This window comes from Trachurus trachurus (genome assembly GCF_905171665.1).
Source record: "Trachurus trachurus genome assembly, chromosome: 16".
Classification (NCBI taxonomy): Eukaryota; Metazoa; Chordata; class Actinopteri; order Carangiformes; family Carangidae; genus Trachurus; species Trachurus trachurus.
The window spans coordinates 7,957,247-7,973,938 of NC_139902.1; the positions used below are offsets into that span (position 1 = coordinate 7,957,247).

General features: G+C 44.7%; 1 protein-coding gene across 4 annotated transcripts in view; it reads left to right on the forward strand.

Moving 5' to 3' along the window:
* Positions 1-16,692, forward strand: part of gramd1a (GRAM domain containing 1A) — a 32,867-nt gene that overhangs the window by 1,330 nt on the left and 14,845 nt on the right. Inside the window, exons 3-11 of one of the 4 annotated variants that reach the window (XM_083990443.1) lie at positions 2,242-3,308; positions 10,368-10,611; positions 11,938-11,958; positions 12,244-12,328; positions 13,543-13,646; positions 13,857-13,952; positions 14,229-14,309; positions 14,961-15,079; positions 15,639-15,951. In XM_083990443.1, coding sequence (XP_083846569.1) covers positions 2,839-3,308; positions 10,368-10,611; positions 11,938-11,958; positions 12,244-12,328; positions 13,543-13,646; positions 13,857-13,952; positions 14,229-14,309; positions 14,961-15,079; positions 15,639-15,951 — 1,533 coding nt within the window. In that variant the 5' untranslated portion in view covers positions 2,242-2,838. Of the gene's footprint in view, positions 1-692; positions 1,095-2,241; positions 3,309-7,880; positions 7,997-8,794; positions 8,836-10,367; positions 10,612-11,937; positions 11,959-12,243; positions 12,329-13,542; positions 13,647-13,856; positions 13,953-14,228; positions 14,310-14,960; positions 15,080-15,638; positions 15,952-16,692 lie in introns of those variants that run through there. The other 3 variants (XM_083990444.1, XM_083990445.1, XM_083990446.1) reach the window with 3 other exon arrangements.

Consider the following 16,692-nt stretch of genomic DNA (forward strand, 5'->3'; position numbering starts at 1 on the left):
TAATGGCTGCACGCAGCGATTTGGGACACAAGGGGTCGCAATGTCTCTAGTCTCTCCTTTCATTTTGGCCACATACGAGCTCCCTTCAAATGAACTCTGAATATACGCCAAATCTGTGGATTTCCATCTTGGTGTTTCGTGGTGTAGCCTACCGAGAAAACCTGTTGTGTAGACCTCGTGTAAATTTGCGCAATAAGAAAAGCGCAGTGTTTAAATGCATTAAACAGCTCCGGTTGTTTCTATTTAGGAATAAAACAACCCAACTGTAACAACGGCATGCAGATAATCGGTCAGTTTGTTTTAACTCAATCAAAAGATTAAAGTTGATTAGGGATGAAACTGGTTTCCCGTAGATGTTGTTTGTTTGATGTAAACACCCCTCTTCTTCTCGCCACATCCACTGAACAGTTATTTTCCGGGACTGTACCACAAAGTTTGCCGGGGGGGTGTTTTCTTGTACGTCTGGTCGCTGCGTATAGGCGATAACATAAAAATAAGAGTAAATTGAGTCATTTTTAAGGAATATGTGCAATAAAAGTATTGTTGTTGTTGTGCACTGTATTGAGGGATGACACTTTATATGGCTGAGACGTGGCGCAACCCCCCCACGGATAAATTCAAATTGGATTGACTGACTTCGTTGGTTTTCACTTTTCGACAAAAAACGTATTGTCTTTGAACTTTTTAAAAAGTCAGCACGCCAATGATGCTAAGCCAATTTTGGTTTTGAGCTTTGAAATTAAGTTGTTGACGGTGTTTCGTGTCGGGGTGTTTTTAAAGTGAAAATGGAGGACGTCGGAGCAGCACTTTCTGTGTTGGACATGAAGGCTTTCTAGCTAGATAGTCATCTTTTGTGAGCTGCTGTCGGCCTTCGGTGGTCCGAGGGGGCCGTCGGCTAACCTCGGTCGTCTTTAGCGTTAGCTGGCTAAAGGCTAACAGGTAGCTGCAGCCGGCAGATGCTGCTTCACGCACATAATAATGTTGATGTGTTCCGTTGAAAAAGTGGATTTTAACATTGCGCCCCGCACCGTCGCTCGGCTTGTTTTCGAGGCCGAGCAAGATAACAGAAACGGAGGAAACTCATCAAATGGGAGGTAGGAGTTGACACTAAAGTTTAAACATGCTGTAAAAAGTTTTTTTTTTGTGTGTGTGTGAGAGTGTGTGCCATATTATTATTCCTTTCTGCATACCAAGTTGATATTTGTGTGTTCAAGTGCGCACATGATCATGTCAACAGATGTGTTTCACATAACTGCAGATCACGCAATCGATGTGTTGTTGTGAAGCCAAAATGAACTGCACTATGTAAAGTGATGAACTTGGTGTCCCCGGATTAGCTGTTCCTGGGCACTGGCTTCACACATCAAAAACACGGAGTTGATAATACCTGAATATACGGCATCTGATCTGGCTGTGGCAGACAGACGTGTCATGTTGGAGGCTACTTTTATAGGTCAATATGGCTCGTGGTTTATCGCTAAAAGATCAGGCTGGTGTTGACCAAAGAGTGAAGGCTACACGGGGATTATGGTGGATTACTCTGGACAAACAAGTCTGTGCCAAGATTGTTCTTGTTCAAACAGATCACAGCAAATACTGTCAGACGTGCTCGGGCCCTTGCCTTGGAAGTGCCTGCTTTGAAGGCAAACAATGGAGTGACACACACATATCCCTTCCTTGTTGGAGGACACATCTGCAGTATGTTTTCATGCGGTTTTGACCTTGGTAGCATATAGGCCTTGTTATGAACGTTGTTTATGTCTGTTGCAGTGTCTGGTAGCTGGTGTGTGAGGTTGTGTGTTCGTCCCATCTGGACAGTTATAGAGAAAGTCAGTGTATGGAAGTAGTACTGGGATTTAAATGGAGGAGCGCCTTCGTTTTTGCCAAGGAACTGATCTATATGGGCTTGTCTTACAACAATCAGATGAAATCCTGAGTTTTGGCGATTTCTGAGTGATTTGAAGGGAGGCAATCAAAAATAATGCTACAAAAATAACAACAACAAACACTTTTCCCAACTTGGATTCCAACAACACAAACAACCCCACCATTAAAACATCCTGCTGACCGGCATATCAGAACCCAGATATAAATAGTCCCAGTCAACTAATTGTATGTTTTTGTGGGAAATTGGAACAAATAATATCTAAAAAAAACAAAAAAAAAACATACAAATGTTAGATGTAGTTAGATGTAGGCCAGTTTTTTGAATGCAAAGTTTCTGCTCTTTTCACTCCTCAGGCAGCAACTCCCAGACTCATCTGTCATTTTATGAGACCTCAACTCTTGCAAAGATGAGCCTGATTATGCAAGTGCAAGCTTGAAGTCTGCCAAAAGGAAGGGAGGAAAGAAGTAGTGAAGAAAGTGAAACACCGGACGGTGCAAGTGCTGCCGAGAAGGACAGGGCGGGGAAATGAACTCGGCACAGAGGACGGATGAGAGAACATTTTAGTCACCTCTAACCAACATGTGTGCAGACTGGTCAACAGGAAATGGATTACCAAAAGATATGGCTTGATGCTATATCTGACAATCCTCCTCCCAGCTTCCTGTTGCGTCGTTTTTGACTGTGAAGAAACACCCACACAGCTATCTTGTAAATTGCTCTGTGGATTTTCCTGGTTATGGGGGGGTGGTGGTTTAAGAAACTTCTTAAAATTCACAAGAACTAAAGAAAATATTTCGTCATCTTTAATTCAGTGGTATTGTTACTTAATAAGTCAGAGCGGATGTGCCACATCAGCCATGGTTCTGTCTCAGCTCTAAAGATGCAGCGAGCCCATATTGGTGTTCTCCGTGTGACTGCAAGAGAAAATTAACCCTCGGAAAGCTCTGAAAATGACTATGTCCTCTCCTGTGGGACCAGAGGGTATCACTCTGGCTCAGCCCATCCCCGTCCCACTGCTGACTGTCCTGCCCCCCTCCTCCGATACAGATTCCTGGTCCCGCTCACCTAGCCCTAGACTGTCACGTTTCAGCCGCCACAGTCGATCCCACCGCAGCAGAACCCGAATTAAGAAACGAAATGAGGAAGCGCAAGACTGCACTCCTACGCAGGGTCAAACACCACAAATTGTAATAGAAGACACGGCGGTGAAGGGCAACAGCCGACGGCGAAGCCCCTCGCCCTCCCCTTCTCTGGCCACACAGATGGAGGGGGAAGAGCAAGAGCAAGGTCAGGGCAGCCCTTCCCAGGACCTCCTCCTGCCACCGTCACGCTCATGGTCTCGTAGTCCCTCTCCCAGCCGCCGCTCCCGCTGGTCCCTCCGGAGCCTCCTCAGCAGAGACTCCGACTGGGACAGCTGCAGGTTAGTGCGCTGGATTCATCCCAGACAACCAGCCCAGTATTTAAAACGCCATGATGACATAAATGATGAGATAAAATGCTTATATGCAGGATGTTTTTACTCCCTCAAGAGCAAAGCCCCCAAACTAAAGAGATCTTTAGTTTAGAGAGCCTTCATTCATTCAGTCGAAGGCTCTTTCCTTGAAGATGAGCTCACTTATCTTACAGCAGCAGCAGCACACAGGGTTCAATGGCTTGGAACAGAGCGTCCACACCGTCAGCTTTATGTTCGCCCGTCTCATGGGCATTTAACGCTTACGGCTGTGCAAAAAAAACCTCAGCCAATTTGCATCCAGGCCTACTGAGACCAGATTTGCCTGCAGTGACTGACTGCCTGGGATGAGTAGCCTCTCATCTGTGCACATTGCTGGGGAACAAAACAAAGGCCCCACATCTGACAGATTTACGCTCAGTCCACTTTTCTCAAACGCCACACAAGGTCAACTATTTTGGAACAGGGTGGGGTTAATTAGCTAATGGCTGAAACTAGTGGGGACAGATTACACAGTTAAAATCCTGATTAAGCCGAGTTGATTCATGGTACACAGTGACGTCAGATAGAAAGCAGGCCAACAGTCAGGTTGTAGAATTTGAGTGATGGTGCAAGAAATTCTCATACAAAACTAAGAAAGCATACATAATGCATATGACTAGTTATGTATCGGCACTTTGAGGAATGATGTACGTTTTAAGAAAGCATGACCTCTTCAAATAAGCAGAAAAACAGAGCTATGTAAACTATAAACAAGGAAAGCGAGACTGCTCTTATTGCAGCGAGGAAAAACAGAGCAGGGTCAGTCACAAGGAGCTAGAGGCGGGGTTCGTGCGCCATTTATCCTTCCTCTGAATCATGACATCACCCACAGCCAATGGGAGTGGGTCCCTGGTCTGATGATGTCATGTGAGTCCAATCAGAGTTGATTCTGGGCACCACTGCAGTGGGCTACAGAGGGCAAGCAGAGGGTGGTTTTCTCCTGTGCTCCATATGAACAGCTGTGCCCTTGTCCTATTCATTTACACATTATTCTATTGATCCACTTTTAATATTTTGCCGGATATGATTGAAATCTGCTGTCCAGATCCCCACCTTCCACTGACAATGAGGTTTTACAGAGAAAAACAATGCTTGTAGTGCTCCAAAGGCAAGTGAAAGTTACACGTTGAAGCAATGTCAAGTAAACACTTACACACAGCCAAAGAAATGGTCTGGCAAGCAGGTGATTAGTGTTGTCCTTGTCTTTGTTAGGACAACTAATATACAAAACACTTGCCCAAATAGTGAGAACATGCAGATATAATGTCAAATACATTTAACCCTTTAACCATACCTCTTTAAATAAACGGTTAAACCATCATGAAGAAATGTCTAGTAGTCGTTTGACTGTTTGTAGAACCTGACAACCTCCTCAAACACAGGTGATTTGCACTTGTCAAACAACCCACAGGCTGTAAAGGTTGCCCCATAGGAAGGGTACTTAGCCATTCCCGTGGCCTTATGGGAAACGTTTATTGTTCCTGTTTAATATACTGTTCCCGTTTCTACATAATCAGCTGTTGGCAACTGGCACAAAAGCCATATGATGCACTGGAGATTCACAGACCATCTAACCACCTTGAATCTCAAAACCAGACATTTTGTTTGATGACGTATCACATTAACCAAAATTATCGTCTTGATCACGTGTGACAAATCTGCTTGTGTGACTTACTTGCAGTATGAGGCCACTGTTAAAAATAACTTACTAGCAACTGAGACGTCTCAGCGAATGTTGGAAACCCAGAAAGCACAAAAGGTCACTATCGCTGGGAAGATGTTTTTTCCCTCCCAATTTCAAATTTCACATAACAACTTGTTTATTTTCTGATTAATCAAATTTAAAAAACAAGACAAAGAACAAACTCAACAATATTCAACATCCAACTAACTTGTATGGATGTGATATGATCGCGTCCTGTACACATTACTGATGGGACTTCTTCGTCACTCTAAGAACAGTAGTTGCCAGTAGCTGTGCAGGACAATTTCCACAGCTACTGTTTTTAGAGTTTTGTAAAAGTAATAGGGCTGATGTTTTATCTGGGTGTGAAATTATAAAGTTTATATAGATACATGTGCACTCCAAAACAGTTTTTTAGGCAGTATCAAAGGTATTGGAACAACTCCATTTGTTTGTGAGCACTGAATCTAGTCAGTGATCAACCAAGCTGTTATCTAAATTGTTTTAGAACACTGTTCAATAAAGTGATAATTACATCTGATGGATTCCTCAGTTTATAGACGTTCTTTGCTCCCAGCCTTTTAAAAGGATTTTTTTTTTTTGGTACTGTTATTGCACTTTAAATGTCTCAGTCACAGATTTGCTAAACTTCAAATGAAGCAGCTTCATTTGCTGTTTGTAACTAGCACAAATACACCCAATACATTTCTTCACCATACCTCATTCTGTGACCTTATTCTACTTATTTTGTATGTTTACAAATATGTAAATAGATAAACTTACTAATTTGAACATGTTTTTTGTGTCAGTCTGTAAGGGATGACAGTCTAAATTGCATGTAAGAAAGTGGCAAATTATTACAATATTCTGTTGGATAGCTTTTATAGTTGTCATCAGCCTTTCTCTGTACAGTTTGCTTTCTAATCGGTAACCTCTATGATTGACTCTGAAGCAGATGTCCTCATTTTAAAACTGTTATCACAATATTGTATCATTTATATACGTATACATGCACACAGTGGACAAACTGTATTATGATAACAAGAAAAGTTTGTCAGTTTCGGACACTGACTCAAACGTGTGGCAACAAAACTGCACAGGAAGTTACACAGATTGTAAGTGCGATCTCTCTGTCTCTTCCTGGTTCATGTAGTCTGCATCTAGTTGGTGCTTTGCCTTTTTTATGCATTTATCTGATTATTAATGTTTGACAGTAACAAAAACCAGATTACACAAGCTCTACTAAAGTTCCTTAGCTGTTGCCTATCAGGATCTCATTACCAGCACCAATTTTTCAGCTTTGCTTTTGTAATCAGCTTTTACATTTATTTTGACTGCTTTGTGTGTGTTTGTTTTTTTATCAGTGCCTCTTTTTGGATTTTGCTCCATATATAGGCTAGGAGCTACAATCTCCTAATTAGTATAAAAACTCCAAAGATCTGCTTGCGCTGCGGAGGAGTTTATGTATGCAGGAAGGAAAAGGCAGAGGATTCAAACATTTCCATCTTGTAGTGTATACTGTAGGGGGAAAAATGTACATTTTCACGTTGCCCACTTGGCCTGTTCAACTCTGACATTATTGCAGGCCATTGGTGAACCTCAGAAAAGCAGATTACACAGAGGGAGACAGAATGGTTGGAGATGTGGGCCTGGCTCAGCCCAGCCTGGATTATGATGTGGACTCTAATCCAGAGGGATGGACAGAGAGATTGAGGGTTAAAGGATTGGGTGGGCTCTGGGCTTTGGCCAGGTGGATTCACTACAGTCAACTGTGGTCTCTGTATTTGCAATGATCGTCATGTTTTTTTTAGCCTGTCTTTTTTTTTTCTTTTTAGATAATATTTACATATTGGACATGGGGACAAAGACATACATACATACATACATACATACATACATACATACATACATACATACATACATACATACATACATAAACAGTTTATTTGGACTTGATTGTTTGGTCAAATGTCTTTATTCTCAAAGATGAGCAATTTACAGTCAGTAAAGACTCAACAATTATGCTCATGTGAGAAGTTAGAATTTACTAAATTTATGACAATTTGTTAATTAATGCACTAATCATTTACCCATGGTGTCCATTTGTGTTGTCTTGCTAGAAATGCTTCAGGATTCCCAGAAATGAATGGGCTAATGAATGTGAGATAAATGTTTAAGCTTGTTCTTAACATTTGGTTGGGGAGCTGAAGCGGCATGTAGAGTCAGGGGCAGTGTCACATGTGGTTATAAAGGCATTCACAGCAAAGATAACGGTGTTGGTAAATGCGGTCTGTGCGGTGGTGGTCTTAGTGGATTCAGATAAAACCCCTCAGTTTTGACTCTTGCTTTATCGTCCTTATCGGCTCCCCCAGTTCAGCAACACCTCACTGTAGAGAGGCAAGGCCTCACTCAACACATGGAGCCGCCTCCTCCCTCCTCCTCCTCCTCCTCCCCCCTCTCCCTCTCCCTCCTCCTCCCCGCTCCCTAGTGGCAGAGGGGATTACGGATGGACGCAGAGACAGCAGCCCGTTACCGGGTCCTGCAATCGGCATAGGGAGCAGCGGCGCGTCCGGTTCCTGGCTGCATGCCGCCTCGGCGTCAGACACGAGGGGGGAACTAACACCTGACCGCGGGACGGTGGGACGATGGGCGCATTTCCACCCCGACGCTAAGCGAAGGAAACCAGGCAGAGGAGCGGACATACACCCCGTTAGCTCCTGGCTTGCTTAAGCTGCACGGACACACACACAGAGAGACACACACACACACACACACACACACACACACACACACACACACACACACACACACACACACACAAACCAGGGACACCGGTGCCATATTGATACAGCACAAAGCAGCAACGTGTGTGCGGTTTGTTTTTCTCTCTGTGTGCATCAGCTGGACCGTAAACGCCTCATGACATGTTCGAGTAAGTAGCACGATCAGAGCGTCTGTGGTGGTGTGATGGGTAGCGGTGTGTTGTGTGCAGTGATGTCTGCCCGTGGTCCTCGTGTACCGTCCACGGGCGCCTTTGGTGTGGTCAGACGACCCAGCCCATAATAATATACCCACTGATGGTAGAGACACGGCGCGTTTAGAAACACAGGTGTGCGCGCGGCCACGGTCTGTTATTAGCTGCGATCGCTGGCGCTTTGTTTACGTTCATCTTGTCGGTGCTCATTTGCACCCCCCCCCCTCCCTCCTCCTCCTCCTCCTCCTCCTCCCTCCATCCCGTCTCTCTGACCACAACACCACCAGGCTTGTACAACCTAGACTTTGTCCTGTGCCTCTCAGGTGATTGATCAGCTGGTTTAGCCTCCCGTTAGCTCTCCTCCTCTCGTGTGCGACCGGACACCACAGGGAGACGGGCAGGGAGGGAGGGCTGTGTCGGGAAACGCTGGCACTGCACCCGGGTTAGCCTTTTACATTCGTGCCGCTGAGGGATTTAGCTCCGGTTTGTAAACACACGCTGACACAGATTCACATCACTCCTGTCCCGGTCACACTGACTGACAGCGCAGCGAAAGCCTATTTTCAGCTCTGATAATGCACGTTTACCTAAGGATAGCTTAACGCTGGTTGTCATAATGCTATATGCAACAGCGCTGCGTGAAACGAGCCAATACTTCTGGGTTTATCTTCCCTGTAAAACGAACCTGATGAGGTTTTAGTGGTTGACCTTCATTGCTCCCTCTCCCAGCCTCAGTGGTGCTGTCCCGGAGGGGATCATCTCTTCTCTGTCTCCTACAACTGCCTCCAGGTTTACAGGTCTACTCAGGTCACAATGACCAATATTTTCCATCAACTGTCAAGATAACTGCCAGACACTACAGAAGACAATAATCAGTTATCAATATTTTTGAGATTATCATCTCAAAAAGATGAGTTTGAAAGTAGTATGAAAACAAGACAAAACAAAAAAAATGTTTTGAGCAAGTATTAATTAAATGGATATCAGGTCTGACAGTTCTAACCCATTCTGCCCACTGAGGAGAAAGGGGAAAGTGGTTTAAAGCATTATAAACCCAGGCCAGTTTAATTTTGATGGGGACGGAGAGAGAGAGAGAGAGAGAAAAAGAACTAGATGGAACAAATAAGGAACTGAATGAAAACCAGTAATATGGAAAATAGTTAGGGCCGTTGGCTTGACACATGTCAGTTTGTGTTGATGGAGACAACAGTTACAGAGCAGTGGTTAATATGGAAATATTAATAAAAGGAGCGAGGGGGGGGTAAGTGATTAAGTGAAGTGTTGAACTCTGATTGTGTCTCACTGGTGAAGTAATGAATTGTAGGAGGCTGTCTAAGGTGCACGGTGAACATCCAGCACTTCCTCGGCTACATCTGGTTCATGGCGCCCAGTGCCACTCAGGATAATGGAATGAGCGAAGATAAGAAGCTGAGTGTGACTGGAGGAGTCGGGAGGTCAGAGGAACTTCTAAAATGACTGATGGTGAAGGCAGCAGTTGTTTGGACTGAGGTGCAACCATGGAAACTGTGTTGCGGCGTAAATACAACGTTTTTCACAGGTCCCTGACCTGAACTTTAGATGCTGATGTTTTGATGATTATGGATAGAGCAGAGGAGACTGACCCATGTTGAATATAAGATGACGGTGGTCCTGATGTGAAGGCCAAAACCAGAAAGTCTAACAATGACGTCTTACTTACTTACTACAAGTGTGCGTAGAGTTTTAACCTCTCACCCTTGGACAGAAATCCCTGCGCTAAAACATCAAGTGGGATAAATGTCAATCAGAAACAGCTCATTTTGTGTTTCCCTAAGGTTTTTGTTTTGTATTTATATGAAATATAGACAAGCAGTAGTTATTACAAGAGAGCACACTTGTCTGCAGAACTTGATTGGTGCAATACATTTGACGTGTGATCAATTGATTAACTGGCTAATCATTTGAGCTCTAGTCCACACTGTTACTTCACAGTGGAGACAGAGTTTTCAGACCTGGTAGTGTTTTATTCAGATGGAGACTGTTGTGTTTTGTTGTTAGATTTCTTGAGTGGACTGTCTATATATACATATATTACTAAAAGGCTTTAAATATCCTCACTGTCTGCTGCTGTACCAGTCAAAATGAGTTCAGCTGATCAGTCTGTCTTTAAATAGCCTTTCTTTGGTCTGCACTCTGCAGTTTGAGATGATCCCCGAATAGGAAGCGCCTGCAGCCTTTCTCTAAAAAACGACATTAAAGCCGCGACAGAGTGAGATTCAGCTATGAAACTGTTTCTGCTGCTGATTCCCCCCCGGAGCTAACTCTGTCTCCGTGTCTCTTCCGTCTCCAGTACAGCCAGTAACTCTCCACGCAGCACCCCCGGCAGCTCTCCCTCCCTGCGGCGCAGGGTCCTCGGGGGCGGCGGGGGCGGCAGGGCCAGCGAGACCGAGGGAGGAGGCGATAAGAGCGGCGGCGGCGGCGGAGGAGGAGGAGGAGGTGGAGGTTCGGACAGCCCCCTGCCCTCCATCCCCTCTGCCTCCTCCCTCACATCGGCCTACCCGCTCGCTTCTCGCCACTTCAGCCGCAATGCCAAGGTATCTGACAAAGATAGAGATGTGTGTGTGTGTGTGTGTGTCCTCATCAAAGATTTCAATCATTTGTACGATGATTTTGCAAAGTTTGAGCAAGATAGCGATCAGTTGTGTGTGTGAATGCACTTGCAATTTTAACAGTGTTTTCAGACACATTTTTTGAAAGAAAGTAAAGTGGTAATGAATAAGTAGCCGACTTGATACCAGTTGTTGCTGAGAGGGTGGTAAATGGCGTTGAACTTCGATTACAGTACACTTTCTTCTACACCACATATCTTGAGTGATACATCTTTTTAAAGGGATACTTCACCCAAAATCGACAAAACAATTTTCTACTCACCGTCATGCCGAGGAAGGGTTTGGAGTTCAGGGGGGGGTCCAGCTGGCAACGGATTTTCATATAGTGGCGGCGGATAGAGTTCACTTTTGAGTCGTCCAAAACACACACTATGAAACATCCAAATACCTCCATACTGCTCGTCCAAACGGCACACACGTTAGCCTTGTTGTAGTAGTAGCTCCCAGTGGCTCTGTTGATTTGCTGCGAGATGTTCTTCCATGTTTATATCATACATCCAATGGTTTACAATGACGAACGTCTCGCAGAAAATCTCGCACATGCGCACAAACATCAACAGAGCCACTAGGAGCTACTACTGCTACAACAAGACTAAAAACAGAGATCAAATTATTTTTTTCCGGAAAACTATTTCATGTGGCGGCTTCAGGACACTTGGGTCAGTACAGACGAGCAGTATGGAGGTATCTGGATGTTTCATAGTGTGTTTTGGATGATTCAAAAGTGAACTCTGACGCCATTATATGGAAATCCGTCGCTAGCCGGACCCCCCTGGAACTCCAAAAGCATTCCCTTAACCCACATTTTAGGCGCATGAGCTACTATTGTTGACCATTCCTGTGAGCAGTACTGTATATAAACGTTAGCATGTTTACACCCTGTTATTTACCTAGATGGTGTATACGCCTGTGTGCTGGAGGGCTTTGTTTAAACATTCACATACGTATTATTTCAGGCTCTCATACCAGCGACTGTTCATTGCAGCAGGTTAGTGACGCATACCTTTTTGAAAATGGAGAAGTGCTGGTGGTTTTGAGAGCCCTCGAAAACTGAAAAACCTCAACCTCGTCACTGAAAACAGACTAAGTTTAGGGACTGACGGAGTCACACGCATTCATCATGCACGCCGGCGTTGTAAGCTTATAGATTTTCTGGATCTGCTGAGAGTCAGTAGTGTAACCTTTTTTTTTATTCTTATAGAGAAACTTGAACACTGCTCATTACTGAATATGCTTCTCTTTTCTTCACAGAAAATGCAGAGCTGGTACAATGTAAGTATACATTAACAACCCCTCATTAACCATTTTCACCCCAGGGTACTTGCTCTGCTGATGTTTGTCTGTTTATAAGGTTCATACGGGTGGAACCAGTTGACATAGTAAAATGGTAATCATCGGTGTTAAATAATTTCAGTATTTATCCTTTAGATAAACACTGTTTTTCTCACTTGTTTAGCCAAACATCCCAGTCTAGCCAAAGGCCGCTTACTGCTGCGCAGGGGTAGTGGTGAAGTAGAATACCATGTTCCACTTTCTTTTTCCTGTCCTCGCCCTCAGGTTCTCAGTCCTACATATAAACAGCGGAACGAGGATTTTCGAAAACTCTTCAAAAAACTTCCTGACACAGAGCGACTTATAGTGGGTAAGTGAGACACAGAAGTGTTAAAAAAACACGTTGGACTATGATAAACAGTGTGTGCACTCTGCTCATTCTGAGTGAGCTTGTGTCAACACAGGCTTGAGAAGATTAAATACCTTTCCAAACCTCTCATTCAAAGCCAACCTTTAAAGTTGGTGAAGTGATAGAGGCAGAAGTCTCTCAGGGTGTTTTCAAACCTGTGGCTCGTTTGCTTTGTTCCAATTCACGGGCTAACAGATACAATTGTTGCTTCTTTTGGGTTGTTTGTGTTCACACAGTAGCAGTCCCAAGCAAGTCCAAAGTTGTAAACAAATGACACGCGCAAACAAACTGTTCTCTCATTGGTCAGAATCTCACCTGGAAGGAGGAGGAGATACCTGGGAAAAACAAAAAAAAAATAGAGGTCTCAACGGGCCTGAAATTAAAACCCAACCCGGCCCAAACTGTGGTTGAAGCCTGGAATCATTTGTATATATTTTCTGCCCAAACCCGATCTCAACCTGGCTGAAAAAAAAGAAGATACCGACCCGCATCATCCTTTATATTTTTGGTCTGAACCCGACCTGAACCAGTGCATCCCGTCAGGCCGGCCCGTTGAGAACCATGAACATCAGCAGCTTGTTGCGTGTTGTGTCAGTTGCTTAGTCGATTACATCCTCACTGCAAACGAACCACTCCAGGGCTCGAATGGCAGCGAGCCGAGACCCCCCCTCCTTGGTGATCTCGGCCCGCGAGCATTCAAGCATGATTGCTGTGTTAACAAACGCCCAAATGAACCGATCTTTGGGGTTAAACCAGTGTTTTTCAACCTTGGTGGGCCCGGAATTCAAATGGGGTTGCCTGAAATGTCTAGTAATTGATAGCAAAAATCAACTTTTAATTTTAATTCTAATTTTACTAATTATTATTATTTTTAAAATGATGATTAAAGACACCACACCACACACAATCTTAAACAACTGTATTCTATATTTTCACTTACTCGAATATAAATGGAGTTTAAATAAAATGCAGCATATAAAAATATCTGAGCTGGCGCATCGTGATCACGGGGTCGCCAGAAATTTGTGATGTCAAAATGGGGTCACGAGCCAAAAAAGCTTGGAAACCACTGAGTTAAACGCTCCCTAGTTTCGGAGCAGCTGCTCCAAACGAGCCAGGTCTGAACGCTCCCCTCAGTCTACTGACCTCCACTCTGTCCCTGTTTCTCTCCTCAGACTACTCTTGCGCTCTGCAGAAGGACATACTGCTCCAAGGCCGCCTTTATCTGTCGGAGAACTGGCTCTGTTTCTACAGCAACATCTTCCGCTGGGAAACCACTGTGAGTCATGCCGCACACTGTGTACACAGTTCCACGCGCACATCAATCACATGACCGCTGTAGGCTGGTTAATGTCACACCTGCGGTCTGATAAGGAGTCATTCTAATGGACCTGTTTGCAGATCAATAGAGATACGCTCAGGCCCTCTGTGAGATGAAGCCATCACTCACAGAAACACACACGGTGAATCTCTGTCCCCCTCTGTCCAGATCACTATCCTGCTGAAAGATGTGACCTCGATGACCAAGGAGAAGACTGCTAAGCTCATCCCAAATGCCATCCAGATCAGCACCGACAATGAGAAGGTCAGACTCGAATTTTCACTCCATCTTGTATAAACACACAATATTTTACTTAACAGCTGCTATAAAAGCATGACGTGTCAGCTGTTGATACTATTGACTTCAAAGTACAATCTTTTTTGCCAGTCAAGCAGTATGAAATGAGCTGACTCCACTCCTACGCTCAACGTGACAAAGCAAACATCCCAGAGGAGGGAAATCATTCAAATCCACTGTCACATTTTTCTTCTTCCCTCCCCTCTTTCTTCCTTCCTGTCTCTCTGATATTTTCCCTCTCAGCATTTCTTCACATCTTTCGGGGCAAGGGATCGGAGCTTCATGATGATTTTCCGTCTGTGGCAGAACGCGCTGTTGGACAAGGTACGGCCGCCTCTCTCGGGGCCCCCCCCGGTGGTTTTACGCAGCGGTCTGACGTGACACGGCTAGCAGTTAACGTCTTAGAATAGAACAAAGTGTGAAGTAGCAGGAAACGGCCCCAAAGACAGGCTCGAGAGAACAGTTTGAATCACTGTTATTTGCCGAGCTTGAACACAGGCGCTTATCTGAACGGCACTGGTGCAGAAACACAGCCACTTGGCTTTAAAACGCGCGGCGACAGATGGCGAGATGAAATGCACACGCGGTGGAAACGTTACGAGGTGTTGACGACATCAGTGTCCGTCATTTCCTCTGTCATAACCCGTTGACTTCCTAAACACCGCCTCGTTATGTTCTCTCAGAATTGGTTGCCAACCAGCGGGCGTTCAGAATCAATATGGACTCTTACACTGTTACGCACAATTAACAGAGGTGTCCCAAACTATTTTATACACCTCTCTGTGTCATGGACTCGGGGTTAGCTGCATCAGCTGTACACGCTGAACCAACTGTGTCTACCAGTATAACTATACATAAAAGCAGGGAATAGAGAGCTGTGTAATAAGTCATGGTAATCAATGAGTCTAGGTATCAGGAAATCAGTATCTTTTATTTGATCTGTAAAATGTGTTTTGTGTTTTTTTTCCCCCACAGTCTCTATCCCCTAAAGAGCTCTGGCACATTGTGCACCAGTGTTACGGCACTGAGCTGGGCCTCACCAGTGAAGACGACGACTACGTCTCCCCCACCGCTGAACACATGAACGGCCTACTGTGAGTGTTCACGTGTGAAAACGCTATAGTATACGATGCACTACGTGTTGTTTGAGAGGCTAAAATTGTCCGTGCATATGTGTTAGCACATAGAAACTCCTCCGTTCCTTGTTCTCTAATGATTAAAAAAATGTTGGGAGAATGCCAGAGGCTTAATTATAATTTAATTTTGCTTATATACTGAAATGAAACACAGTGGGAATGAAAACCTGCTCATCAGGTTCTCAGGTTACATGTACTGTATGTAAACATGATCAGACTAACTGACATACATATAGCTTGAGGCATTAATTAGCTTTTCCTTTAACCAAACATTCAAATACCTCACGAATTCAGGAAGTAGGTGGAGTCTGTGTGTGTTTCCACTGTCCAACTCCTGAAGATTCATCATTTTGTGTCAGCAGCAAGCGTAATAATAATTGTTTTGAATTCTTGGTCAGACATCCTAAACCTCTTCTCTCACAAACATGTCGTCTCACAGTCTGATCCTCTTGCATGTGTCTCCGTCTGACTCAGTCTCACTTCCTCTCTCTCTCTCTCTCTCTCTCTCGTTCCCCAGGCCGGGAGATGAGTCGGTGTCGGTCACAGACCTACTGGACCTGAGCTCGGTGTCGGTTCCCTCAACAGGCAGCTCCCCCCCTCCGCTGGTGCCCTGCGGTCCAGCCAGCCCGTCCTCTGCCACCACCAACCTCGGGGGCTCCTCTCCCCCTTCCTCCGCCTCCTGTCTTCCCATCGAGGTGCCGGCCTCATCCGGACGCAGACTCAGCTCCGACCCCCTTGAACCCAGCCCACCCAGCTCCCACAGCTCGTTGCCATCCACCTCTCCCACCAACGCCTCTGCTTCCGCTCCGCCCTCTGCTTCCGCCTCCTTTGTAAGTGATGCTGAACATAAACACTGCAATAATCTGTCTTTTGATATAGGGAATGCACAGAATAGAACAGGCTAGAATAAATTGTATTGTCCTTTAGGGGAAATTTGTTATGGTGTTAGCTAGCTGCCAAATACATATGACAGCTGGAGACATACACGTACAAACACACTCAGTCACACATCAGTGATAAAGACTTGCGCTACCTGCAGAGCTGCCATTGTTATACATAACAAAAAGCAGGGTATCCCTTACTGCCATGGACTGCCTGTACATTGCCTCTGCTCTGACTCAATTAAGTAGAGACTTCAACTTTAATGATCATCTTCAGCACAGAATTATCGCGCACACAGAGCTCATTAATTTGCTCCTGATGTGTCTCTTTCAGGACATCAGTCTGATGTCTGCAGACAGTTGGTGTTAGTTACATGATGGCAGAGAGGGGCTGAATACAGTAGAATCTGAACAGTGCTGTGTCAGCGCCCATGGATTCATCTCCTGTAACCAGAGATAACGCCTCAACCACAAATGCAAACCAGGACCTCAGATCAGTGTGCAGTCGTTTTTCAGTCCGTCACAACTCTGAGATTCACAGCAAGAAAACTGGGATTCACACACACTGCAGCAGATACACACAACTGTGCTCGAGATCACTTCCTTACCACCTACTATTTTCATTTCTTTTTGGATAAAAATACACGTTTCTTGCTCATTTTAAAGGGATAGTTCACCCTAGAATGATAT